The sequence below is a fragment of the Callithrix jacchus genome, chromosome 7, assembly GCF_049354715.1.
Source record: "Callithrix jacchus isolate 240 chromosome 7, calJac240_pri, whole genome shotgun sequence".
Taxonomy (NCBI): domain Eukaryota; kingdom Metazoa; phylum Chordata; class Mammalia; order Primates; family Cebidae; genus Callithrix; species Callithrix jacchus.
In genome coordinates this window covers 153,000,790-153,014,414 of record NC_133508.1, presented here as the reverse complement: position 1 = coordinate 153,014,414, position 13,625 = coordinate 153,000,790, and the positions used below count along the sequence as shown (strand labels likewise).

Sequence of the window (13,625 nt, the reverse complement as noted above, 5' to 3'; positions counted from 1 at the left end):
AGTTTCAAGAGGGGATAATATTGGAAGACAAATTATAATGATTGTGAAGAGAATGGGAAATGAGGATGTAGTTGATTAGTATAGTGGGGTCTTTCACACACCCCAAAAAAATACTTGAAATAAGAACTCAAGGAGAGAGGGGGCAAATAACTAGATGGTTGCAGAGGATCAAGAGAGGGTTTTTTTTTTAATTTTGTTTTTTGCCTTTTTTTTTATGATGGGAAGAGATTTAATGATGCTTCATAGTGAAAAGAAGGAATCAAGAAAGAGGAAGCAGAAAATACAAAAGAAACAGCAAGGTCCTAGGGGAGATGAGGAATGGAATTAGGAGCATCTTCTGAAACTAATGTGAAAGATGCTGAATCCATCAGAACTTCTCACTTGCAAGTGTAAGAAACCCAACTCTAACGGGGCAGAAAAGGGAAGTTATGATGTCTTCTAAGGGGTGAAGCCAGCTTCAGGTTAGGCTCAAATGATATCAACAGGTCTCTCTCTCCTCAGTCTCTCGTGCTCTCCACTAGGTTGGAAAGCTAGCTGTTTCCAAGGGATGCCAAAGATGGCCGGCAGCAACTGCAGGCTCACATTCTATCAGTTTAAGAACCCCAACAGGCCAACCACTTCTCTTTCTAATAGTCCAGGTTTGGTTGAGTCTAGTAGCATACCCACCCTCATCAACCCCACTGAAACCACATGAACTCAAACTGGAGGTGAAGAGAACCCCAGAGGGAAATCAACATGCATCCATCAGAAGAAAGGACATGGATGCTAAGCAGGCAGAAGCAGCAGGTAGAAGGAGGGTAGCAGAAGTAGAGAAAGTGAGATGGAGTGGTCTTGTAAGTGGGAGTAAACCCAGAGAGATGAGCAAGTAGGGAAGAACCCAATGGTGAACCAGAGTGGAAACTGCCTTTAGAAAATAATTTTTATTGCACTGAGACTCAGTCTCGCTCGTCTTTTTTTTTTTTAAAAAAAAAAAAAAGCAATTTCCTTATAAAGGAGAGTTTCTATTACTAATTTCCTTTTATATTTCAGAGTCAAATGAGGAATAAGAGACTTTTTTAAAAAGCACCTAGTCTCAAATTTCCTCTGCCAAGAATTGACTCCTTTAAACGTTAGGTTGAATTTAATGATCCCCTCAGAAGATGTTCCAGTTTCCATCTTTCTCTGATTATACAAGCAATGATTCTGTACCTTCCCATTTCTAATCTCTCCATTCATTCTCCCTCTCTTAAACCCAAAGAACACCAAGATCCTCCAAAACAAACTATTTCCATATGCCTGAGTTTCTGGATCCAGTTGATGCAAATTGTTCGTCATTCCAATGCCTATGCGCTATACTAAGAATTCTCTGCCTTGGACAGCTCCACTGTCAAGAATACAAAGATGCTCCTTGACTTGTGATGGGGTTGCATCCAGATGAACCCATCGTAAAGTTGAAAAATCATAAGTCAAACCATTGTAAGTCAGAGATAGTCTGTAATTCATATTACAGGTGGACTGCCATCAGTGGGAGGAAACAATTTATCTCTGATGTGCCCAATCTAATATTCTGCAGCTCATGATGGGTCAGGCCCACCTCACCCATTTCCAGGCCTAGCCTCCTTCCTGCAGGTTGAGCAAGCCCATTGAAGTCATGTCTTCTGATCTGGACTATTTATAAGGGGCCTCCCTAAAGTTCTTGGCCTTTCCACAGTTCAAATTCTTGAAAAAACTTTTTCAGAATCCATGAAGGCATGTGTGACTAGTGCCAGTTAGATTTGAACATTAGACTTTTCACTTAATAATCAAAGATCTATATTTGGTATACAGTTTTAAGTGGTATGCAGTTTTAAATGTCCATGTTATCAACTGATATGAGAACCCAAAACCCTAGATTAATATATGGAGACCATGTAAATATCAACTTCAGATATTAAAGTAAAAATAATGCAGGTTCTGACTTCTGCATGTAAATACACATCTATTCCCTCCCCATTGTACTAATCCATCCCCACCACCACCATCACCACCCTCCTCCACCCACCCCAGGCACTGTCAGCATACAGACATTTACAATATGCCTAGCTGAATTTAACTGGTGGCTGTAGAATATAGCAAAGGCAACTGGCCCCACCGACAACTGATTTTCACCTTGGTGGGGGCAGTGTGAATGAAAAGGAATGGACAAATAGAGGATATATCATCTTTTTGAGAGCAAGTCTACAGGGCACTAGGTCTGTCTCACTTCAATCATCTGTTGAAACCAAATTCTCATGAAAGAGTATCTAAGGAAGGAAAAGAAAAATAAACAGCTCTTACCAAGCACATTTACCAGAAAACAGTGTTTCGATATTGATGAAGGTTTAGATTAGAATTTAGGATAATTCTACGCTCTCAGATCCCTTTGCACTTTCCCCCATCCCTAAAACCTTTCATAATAATATGAGTTTTTCATTATATTAAAAGTCAAAGCAGCACCAGTTGCTTTTGGTATAAATGCTGAAAAGCATCTCCTATTACTTGAAGGACTATGAAGGATTTAGACTTCCTCATGTAAAATGATCGTGGCCTCTTTTCTAGGCTTTGTAAACTGACTTTTGGGGGTATAACTTTCATAGGTCAATTGGCCCACCAGAGTAATTAATTAAAGAGAATAGTTCCTAGACTTCCGAGTTTTGGTGGACTTTTATCCAGTGCATTTGAATGACTAGGATAAACCACTGCATTGTAGATTCCACATGCTCCTTATTCCCCACCTCCATGACAGCCCTGCTTCTAGCCTTGGAAGTGGGTGTCTCTAGCACCCTGACACCTTCGGCTTTTGATTACATACTCTCTCTTCATAACTCTGTAGTGGTCCCACATGTACTTTCAAAGTCATAGAAACCTTCTGGCCCTCTGTTAGGAGAGCCTGCTCGAGGCGAGCTTTTTGGCATTTCATATCCCTGTTTTCCATTTTACCTCCACTCCGCTCGTTCACGTGAAAACTATCCTTTGAGCTTAGGAGGCCCATCATTCACCTTTTCTTCTAAAACCCCTTAAGCTCACGAATGACGGTTAGGTACGGGTATGGATTAAATAGTGCTCAAAATGAATACAAGGTATTGTGAAACATAGTATTTTTATTAGCTTTATTTCAGGCAAGCACATTTAACCAAATTGCAAATTGTATCACTATTAAAGTTAGACAGAAAATCCCACCAGGTAAGACTTCTGAGGTTTGGTACAGTAGTTTGTCTTCATGGCCTCATGTACACAGTCACTATAGTCAGTATTGCACTTGCCGCACTCACAGCTTAAAGCAACAGGATAAGAAAAATAGGGAGCAACATGAAGTGGACATCCTGGTATTTCTACAGTCCTGTAGATGAAGTCTCTGTATGTGCAGACATCCTGGGACAGAGCGTATTTGGGAAGAAACAGTTTGCCGTTGATATCCTGAAGAAAGAACAAAAAAAAGACCATAATGTGACAGGACTTTAGGAAACATACGGATAATAGGAAACATAAACTAAATTCACTTATATTCCTTCCTCACAAACACAACTGGGAAAGAATTCCTTAGCCCCATTCTCCAATCCTAGCTTAACCATGCTGAATCCTACAGAGACAAAAGAGACACGCTCTTCTCTTTTATCCTTGATCATGGGAACAAGATAAGGTTTAAGTAGATCTGGGACATAAAACTGTTACGAAATTATCTGTACCCATTGTGCTGAGTAGATCCACATAATATTCTAAAATCTGTGTACTCTGCTTCTAAGGAGCCAATAACCATTAGGTTTGGGAAATGAGGGAAATTTCATTTCCTTTCTACGTAAGAAAGGACTTCAAGGCTTCTATAATTTGCAGCCAAAAGAAGTGACGTGTACTACATACCCGTGTCATACAATATCCAGCACAGATGGTGGTGTTGATGGCGAGGCAATAAGCACACTCTCCCCTTTCTACGTGCATTGTATACTCAGTTGGAACACAGAAAGACATCGCTTGCCCACATGCAAGGCCAAGAAGCATGGACATCAGAAAGACAGCAGCCATGCTAAATCACAGATAAAATTAAACAACCTACTGGTTAAAATCAGAAAGAGCAAAGAAACCAAGATAAAGTATAGCCAAACTTCAATACCATCCCAGTGCATATAATCGTGCTTATAATTCTACCCATTTGATCAAGGAAGTCACCAGAAAGATAAGGTCCAAACAAGGTCAACTAAAATTACCACTGGTGTTAAGGGGCTAACTGAGAAATCGAGGAAACCCTGATTTTACTTCTGAACCCTTAGGATATCCCTTTAAGGTTGAAATATGTACAGTTGGAACAAATAAAAGATTATTTTACATGAAAGAGGCATGTAATTTGTTCTCAAAAAGATTAACAGGTGAAAAAAAAAAGGTTGACACAATGAGAAGAATACAATCAAGGATGACAGCTCCATTATGGGTTAGCCAGGAATGTTAAATAATTTTTAGATGCATGAAAGGAAACAAAGGTTTCATAGTGCCTCAGGGAGAAACAGAACGTGAATCTCAATAGAGCTTGCGTGAGGGAGACTTGTTCAATATCAACTGGATATCATTATCAATATGTATTGATTGAATATAGTTATCAGAGGGATAATGATATCAATATCAACATCATTACCCCTGGATAATGTCATGACAAATTATTTTAGTTCTACTACTGAGTAAGGGTAATCAAATTTCATACGTTGAGATGTAAGTTGATCACCTCAAAGATTAAGATTTTTTTCGGCTTACAGATATTTTACAGCTTGCTAGATGTGTTTGGATTTTTTTTTCCTTCTCCAGTATCATTTTCAGTAAAGAAAATATATACCCTAACAGAGCAGTATTGTTGTCTATGAACATAAACTTGTTTGCTTGTTCTATTAAATAAATTATAATTTATCAAACATTTTGTTCAATCATCAGAAGTACCAAGATTTCCCCAAATCTGTCAGTTATATCCTAACAGCATCTTTAAACTGTATACATTAAAACCTCTGTTAACTGAAGCCTCCTAGGTTCAGCCTTGGTTAACCAGAATTTTTTTTTTCAGTCAACTTATAAGAAACCATGAAAACCACATTACACAGGTTACCAGGGATTTATTTTAAATGTCAAATTCCAGATATTAGTGGTCATTTCAACCAACCTTCTATTCCTAGAATAAGAATTGCAAATAAATTAGATAAACATATACTGAGCAGCTGAAGCAGGCACTGACAGACACAGACGGGTAAGATATGGTCCTTTACCTAAAGGAATGACTGTCCAGTGGAGGGGCTAATTGATTGTTCTAGTGCTCTGAAAGAGTCCCAGTTATGACTTTAAGACCCATGATTATCAAAGATTTATGTTTACTTACTTCTTATTACACAAGAAAGTGAACTAACCCATCTTAGGATGACTTAACTTTTCAAGATTAAAATAAGGGGTTTTTCTCACAAATTCTATTAAATGAAATGTTGCGTATTCAAATGTTCCTTCAAGGGTTTTTTGCTTTTGTTTGTTTGTTTTTGATTTTGTTTTGTTTTGTTTTCTGTTTTTTGGTATTTCAGTTAAGGAGCAAAAGCATACAAATTCCTTACTCATGGAGTCTGGCTTTCTCAAGTGCTTCTCAAACGTGAGCTCCCTCTATGGTACAGAGTTGGTTCCAGTATTTTAGACACAGACCCTGAGGATCCTCTGTAGGATCTTAAAATTACTAACTAGCAAATTATGTAAAATACTTACCCATCATGATCATTATAGTTCTTGCTTGTTTAGACAGCCAGCTACTGAGTTTTTTCCATAGGAAACAATTAACTTCACATATTTTAACTTTTAGCTCTCTAATTCTATATAAAATAGATACGGTGACCTGGTGATGAAAAAATTGGTCTAAAAATTAAGAAACAGAGTTCTTTTATGAATCTAGGAGAATGTGACTAAAATATATAATCTATTTAGGTCTTATTTCCCCATCTGCAAAACAGAAAGTGACAAGTACACCTGACGCTTTTAAAAATGTAGGATGAAAATTGTTTTGGGTTTTCCTGTTGTCATACTCTATATTTTTTGAAGTTTCTCCTATAAATGTAGAACTCTAAACTAACAAAAGTAGAAAACGAAAGTGCTAAATTACCAGCCGCAGTAGCTGTACAACTTTGTGGGCGTAAAGAAAGGAAGAACTGTTCTTTCTCCTTTACTTCTTTATTGCAAATAGTAAAACTTCACCCACAGACTCTTTCTGGACCTCAAGTTTCTTATCTATACAAGGAAGGCTTAGAACCCAAAGATGATGGTGAAAGTCTTTGCAGCCCCAAGAGTCTATAATTCTGTAGGATAAATTAGTGTCAGATCTCTGGCGCTAAGATTGGTAAGAGTTAGTGATCTACATTCTACTTCAGGATTTAGTTGCGGTTGTGTGCAACTGAGCAATTTAATATCTGTGCCTTCATTTTTTCCTGTGTCCCTTGCTAAAGTCATGAAAAGAACAACACATGTGAAACGCCTGGTGCTCTGTATAAGATCATATAACTATACGACAATAAGATCATATAACTATGCGACAATAAGATCATATAACTATGCGACAATAAGATCATATAACTATGCAACACTGTACGAATGAGCACTAGTTAATCCTTTCCTGTGTGATCTTCCACCATTTCTTCCTTATTGTCATCTGGGTTCTCATCTTTGCAACTTAATTGCCTATTCTGACATCATCATAATAATTTATTGGCTACCTAAACATAGAAGGCATGGCTTCAGGCAGGGCCTAAATAATGAGATGCCTTCTTCAGATGCATAAGCATGTATGTTCCTACTTTCAACATATTTTCTTATTCCAATAAATGTTTTTTTTTACTATTTTCCCCTCTTTTTTTTCTCTTATTTTTGCTTCCAATGCCTCATTCTTAATAAACACTTTCCTCTCTGCTCTGCTAATTTCCTTCATTAGTTTTTACTCCCTAAATCCCTTATTATGAAAAGAACTAATTGCCCATCTATGAACAATCCTGGAACTTCACTAAAGCCGTGTATTTTTCTAGAAAGCAAAATGTACTATACAGCAGGTGTGTGTGTTGGACACTATCAAAGGAGGTTTAGCTAAAAAGAACTAAAAAGAGCTCGTAATACAGAGCACATTACCCCTGCAGGTACTCAAAAAGGAATTTGCTCTAACATTTCCCAGAAGTGTGTTTTCATAAAAGATGACCATTAATACAGTAATTGAAAGGATTTAATACACATATCATTAAATTGATAACAATATTTAAATCAAAATGAAAACAGAAGAAAGCTATGCATATCATATATCCTTCCTTAGGGAACTAACCAATTGTTTCTCTAAGTCAATAAATTTTTTTCTTATCCTTATGTATGTAGTTCACTTACCTTCACCTACTACTAAACAATTTGGAGCAATAATTTAAAATGTTAGAGCCTATTGAAGCAAATTATCTTTCAGCATTTGCCACTTTCTAATAAATGATAAAATTATGAAAATGAAAAAAAAACACTAAAGAACATTTCATTTCACAGAGCCTTTCCACTATAGACACCTACCTTACTTTGCATTGGTGAGCAGATGCTGTGATGACCCAAACTAAAAGCTCTTGGTTCATTTTATACCCTTCAGGATAATCCCCTCTGATCTTCTTGTTTATCTAATTGTATTTGACTCACTGCTTTCTTATCTGAAAAACATCTATTGAAAATTCATACTGAACTCCAAATAAAATTTATTTAGACAAACAAGCTCACAATATCTTTCCCTGTAAACTCTGACATTATTGAAGCATGCATTTTCCTTTCTCCTGTTTCAAAATAAAATTACCCTTTTAACTATATTCCTTATTAATATTAATAAAAGATAAATACAGAATGGGAAATGCCAAATTCAAAAAACATTCATCATCTAAGTAAGTCTTGGGAATAAAAATTTATCTGGGGCTCAAGTGCTCCAAGTTTTACCTAAGTGTTCATGTAAAGATATATACAACTACTCCTCATCCAAAAATCAAAGCCAACTTTTATATTTAAATCCAGAGCAAATGGCCTCTGTTGCCATTCAGAACAAAATGTTTAGTTCAAAATATTTTATTGTTTTTTATTTCGATTTTTATATTAAGTAAAATTTACACATTGAAAGAATGACTATCTGAGGAACATGACCACATCTGACAGGATGTCAAGCTGACTGGGATAAAATTTTGGCCCTGCCATTTACTTGCTATATGACATTGGCATGCTTGACTTCTCTTTACTGCAGTTTCTATTAAAAGGTAGTATCACTTCTCTAATGATTCATGGTGTTGAGCATTTTTTCATATGCTTGTTGGCCACATATATATCTTCTTTTGAAAAAGCGCCTGTTCATGTCTTTTGCCCACTTTTTAACAGGGTTCTTTGGTTTTTGCTTATACATTTGTTTAAGTTCTATATAGATTCTCCATATTAGACCTTTGTCAAATGCACAGTTTGCAAATATTTTCTCCCATTCTATAGATCGTGTGTTTATTCTGTTGATAGTTTATATTGCTGTTACATCAGGTAACAAAAGTACATGATCCTAGAGAGATGGGCAACAAACAGGGAGAAACTGCCTGGAGAAAGTTTCTGGGCCATAATGCAGAAGCTCTTTAGTTAAGGGTCCCGTTTGTCAATTTTTGTTTCTGCTGCAATTGCTTTTGTCGTCTTTGTCATGAAAATCTTTGCCTGATCCTATATCCAGAATGATATTTCCAAGGTTATCCTCCAGGAATTTTTATACTTTTAGACTTTACATTTTAGTCTTTAATCCATCTTGAGTTGATTTTTCTATAAGTGTAGGGAAGGGACCCAGTTTCAATCTTCTGCATATGGCTAGCCAGTTATCTCAGCACCATTTATTGAATAGGGAATCCTTTCCCATTGCTTGTTTCTGTCAGTTTAATTAAGCAAAGGACGATTGTCAAGTCAGGCAGCCCTTAGAATCAGCAGATTCACAGAACTCTGCTCCTCAATATGGGAAGGCAGCATTTATGGACAGAAAGTAGAAATGAGGTACAGAAAGAGCTTGATTCCTCTGCAGCTCAGCACTTGCCTTACTTGGACAAGGTCTGATCAGCGGGCTGCCTGTAATTCCCTGAAGCTCAGCTGCTGTGATGAGCTGAAACTGAGCAGTTTGTTACAAAAGTATACTGCTAAGTTAGGATGTCAGTTTGTTTACATACTAAGTTAGGTTGCAGTTCTTTATGTAGGCAAAACCTAGAGGAATCCCCAGGTCATATTTAGTTTAACAGATATATACCTAGAAATGGCCATTCCAGGGGCTCCAAAGTCTTGGGAATGTGAACTGTGTAATCAGATAATTTTGAAAACAGGGAAACTGGAAATGAGGGTGCCAACCTAATTTCAGACAGGATGCTAATACAAGAGTATGATACGTGGAAGAATGTTAGATGTGTGTTTCTAATGGAATTAGTGCCTCCTTTGTATAAAGCATTGATTCAGGAACTCATTTTATAGTGAATATATATACATATCCCTGGGAGATACGTGTGTGTGTGTTTATGTATGTGTGTGTGTGTGTACATATGTAACGGCCAACTGATAGACACTTGGCCTGTTACTAGAATTATAATAAACATCATGCATTTGGGTAATGATTTTCTTGCTAAAAAAGCCTTAATGTATATGATCTCATACTGTTAAAAAAAATTCAGGCATGTTTAAATTGTGCTTCTGATCCAGACTTACTTTCTCACCTAAAATAATTATAAAACAGTATAAAATGTATAAAATAATGTCTCTATACACATTGGACCTCAGGTAACAAAAGTACGTGATCCAAAAGACGTGGGAAACAAACAGGGAGAAATTGCCTGGAGAAGCTTCTAGCCCATAGTACAATAAAGTTTACCCAGGTAGAGGCCAGAAGCATCACCAAATTAAGGAGATAGACCTGGGAGTCCATGGATCTCAAGGCAGCTAGAGTTCACATGAATGACATTATCAAAAAAGAAAACCACAAACTCCTAGCCCTCATGAAATGAACATAGATGCAAAACTCTTCACAAAATTTTACAAAACAAAATAAACAATATATAAAAAGGATAATACATCATGGTCAAAGTGGAATTTATTTCAAGAATGCAACCAAATAGAGAGCAAAAATAAATAAATAAATAAAAAGCAGGAGTTGCAATTCTCGCATCTGATAAAATAGATTTCAAAGCAACAAAGAGATACTGGCAAAATGATCAATGCAACAATAAGAGCTAACGATCCTAACACCCAGATACATAAGACCCATAAAGAGATTTAGACTCAATGAGACAGAAAATTAATAAGGATATCCAGGACTTGAACTCAGATCCGGAACAAGTAAACTTAATAAATCTTTATAGAGCTCTCCATTTTAAATACACAAAATATTGATCGGCCATTATTAATACCCATTTTTAGACTAAAGCAATATTCCCATTCTCTCTCCCTCTTTTTCTTCCTCTTTCTTCCTCTCCCTCACTTTTTTTTTCTTTCTTTTCTTCCTTCCTTTCTAAAGAAAAATTAAAATTAATTAATTAATTAATTAAATTTCAAAATATATACTTTATTTTTGTTGCAGAGAACTCTATGGATGGCCAATACAACTTTCTATGATTAAAAAAAAAAAAAAGAATGCAAGGGTACTTTGCATTCAATCAAGAAAATTCACCATACTAGCAGACTGAAAATAAAAGCCTTGTGATGATCTCAATGGAAACACACACACACATATATACAACCTCACAAAAGCATTTAACAAAATCCAACATACATTCCTGAAAAACTTCTCAGCAAACTTGGAATAGAAGAAAACTTCCTAACTTAATAAAAGGCATCAACAAAAAAAATTATGATTAATATACTTACTATTGAAAGACAGAATAAATTTCCTTTAAGATCAGGAAAAAGGCAACAATGTTTGCTTTCACAGCTTCTACTCAACACTACTTAGGTGCAATGTTAATACAATAAGGTAAGGGAAAAAAGCCATTCAGATGGGAAAAGAAGGAGTAAGATTTTATTCACATACAACATGATCATCTATGTGGAAAATCTTATTGAATCTATAGAAATCTATGAGAACTAATAAACTAATAAATGAGTTTAGTAAAGTTGCAAGATACAAGATTAATATATAAAAATTAATTGTATTTCTACATATAGACATCAAAAATATTTATCAGATATTGAAACAAAAAAATAATACTATTAGGTTGGTGCAAACATAATTGCATTTTTGCCATTGAAATTAATGGTGAGGCCGGGCATGGTGGTTCAAGCCTGTAATCCCAGCACTTTGGGAGGCTGAGGTGGGTGGATCACCAGGTCAAGAGATCAAGACCATCCTGGTCAACATGGTGAAACCCCGTCTCTACTAAAAATACAAAAAAATAGCTGAGCATGGTGGTGCGTGCCTGTAATCCCAGCTACTCAGGAGGCTGAGGCAGGAGAATTGCCTGAACCCAGGAGGCAGAGGTTGCTGTGAGCCGAGATCGCGCCATTGCACTCCAGACTGGGTAACAGGAGCGAAACTCCGTCTCAAAAAAAAAAAGAAATTAATGGTGAAAACTTTCGATGACACTGAAACTTTCAATGGCATTACTTTCAATGGTAGAAATGCAATTACTTTTGCACCATTGCTATTTACAGTAGCATTAATAAATATGAAATACCTAAGGATATACCTGGCAAAAGATGTGTAAGAACCATGCACTAAAAACTACAAAATATTGCTGAGAAAAATTAAAGAATACTTAAATAAATGGAGAGATGTATCATGTTCAAAAATCAAAATACTCAATAATGTTCAGATTTCAATTCTCCCCATTTATCTATAGATTCAACATAGTCCCAATGAAAATTCCAGCAGGCTTTTTTGTAATGACTGACAAGCTGATTCCAAAATTTATATTCATATGCAAAAGACATAGAACAGCCAAAATAAACTTGAGAAAATAAGTGTAAGTTAGAGGAAGTTGCACTAGCTGATTTCAAGATTGCAAAACTATGGCAATTAAGAAAGTGGTGTTAAGACAGGTCATTGGAACAGAATATGGTCCAGTAATAAACCTGTATACATGTGATCAAATGATTTTCAAGAAAGGTGAAAATGAAATAAAGTAGAGAATGAATAGTATTTTCAACAAATGGTGCTGGAACAATTTGTTATCCATATGTAAAAATAAATAATTTTTTAAATTAAATAAAAAACTTCAATCCATATCTTGCATTATATACAAACGTTAACATGAAATGTAAAAACTAAAATTTAAAAACTTCCAGAGGAAAAGCACAGAATAAAACTTTTGTTAGGCAAAACTTGAATCAGGCAAAACTTTATTAGCTGTAACACCAACAGCATTTTTAAAAATGATAAATTGGACTCCATCAGAATTAAGAACTTCTCTCTTCAAAAGGCATTGTCAAAATAACAGAGACATCTTAGCAAAATGAAAGAAAACTAACTTGCAAATTATACATAAGATAAAGAACTTGTATACAAAATATATGAAGAACTTGCTATACTCAATTATAAGAAAAAAATTTTCCCATTTTTTAAATAAACAAAGTTTTGAATAGACATTTCACCAAAGTATATAGACGGAAAGTAAACAGATGAAAAATCTTCATCATTAGTCTCAGAGATAAGCAAATTAAGACCTCAATAACATAGCACTACACACTTCTTAGGCTGCCTAACATTTTAAAATTGGAAACACCAAGGGTTAGCAAGGAATTGGAGCAACTGAAATTCACATACAATGCCTATGGAAATATAAAACGATACAAGTTCATCAGTATGGAAGTCTCTCCAAAAGTTAAACATACACCTACCACATGATCCAGCCACTCCACTCCTAGGTATGTAAGAGAAATAATAGGATAGGTCCATACATGGACTTGTACACAAACATTCATGGCACCTTTATTTTTAATAGCCCCAGACTGGAAACAACCTGAATGTCCATCCACAGGTGATAAACAAATATGTCATATAGATGCAATAGAATATTTGTCAGCAATAAATAGAAATAAACTACTGACACAGCAGTAACACGAATATCAATAATTATGTTATAATCTTAGTATTGTTAAGATGGACCAAAACAGAGTACTTGCCCCATAATTCTGTTTATATAAAGTGCCAGAAAATACAAATTAATGTAAGACAGAAAGCAGATTAATGATTGGGGATGACGAAAGGCAAGGAGGGGAAGGAGAGGGGGATTTCCAAGGGGCGGAGGAATTATTTAGGGGGTGAAAAAGATGTTCATTATCATGAATGTGATGATGGTTTTATAGGATATGCATATGTTAAAACCCATCAAAATTTATGCAAGGTTAGGGGTTGAATTGTGTACCCCCAAAATTCAAATGTTGAAGTTCTCACCTGTAGTATGTCAGAATGTGACCTTATTTGGAAATAAGTTCATTATAAATGAAATTAATTAATATAATACTGAAGTAAAGTAAACCACTGGCCAATGTGATCGGATATATCTCCTTACAAAAAAGAGGAAATTTGGACACAGACACATGAACAAGGATAATGCCAGGTGAAGACTGCAATTGGGTTGCCTCAAACCAAGGACTACCAGAGGCTCCAGCAGAGGCCTGGAACACAT

At 35.8% G+C, this 13,625-nt stretch overlaps 1 protein-coding gene across 3 annotated transcripts in view; it reads right to left on the bottom strand.

Moving 5' to 3' along the window:
* Positions 1 to 226: 226 nt before the first annotated feature.
* TSHB (thyroid stimulating hormone subunit beta) overlaps positions 227 to 13,625 on the bottom strand; it is a 42,775-nt gene continuing 29,376 nt past the window's right edge. Inside the window, exons 1-3 of one of the 3 annotated variants that reach the window (XM_035252549.3) lie at positions 5,716 to 7,573; positions 3,856 to 4,018; positions 227 to 3,414 (exon numbers count right to left, since the gene is read on the bottom strand). In XM_035252549.3, the coding sequence (XP_035108440.1) occupies positions 3,160 to 3,414; positions 3,856 to 4,017 (417 nt within the window). In that variant the 5' untranslated portion in view covers position 4,018; positions 5,716 to 7,573 and the 3' untranslated portion in view covers positions 227 to 3,159. Of the gene's footprint in view, positions 3,415 to 3,855; positions 4,019 to 5,715; positions 7,574 to 13,625 lie in introns of those variants that run through there. The other 2 variants (XM_035252547.3, XM_035252548.3) reach the window with 2 other exon arrangements.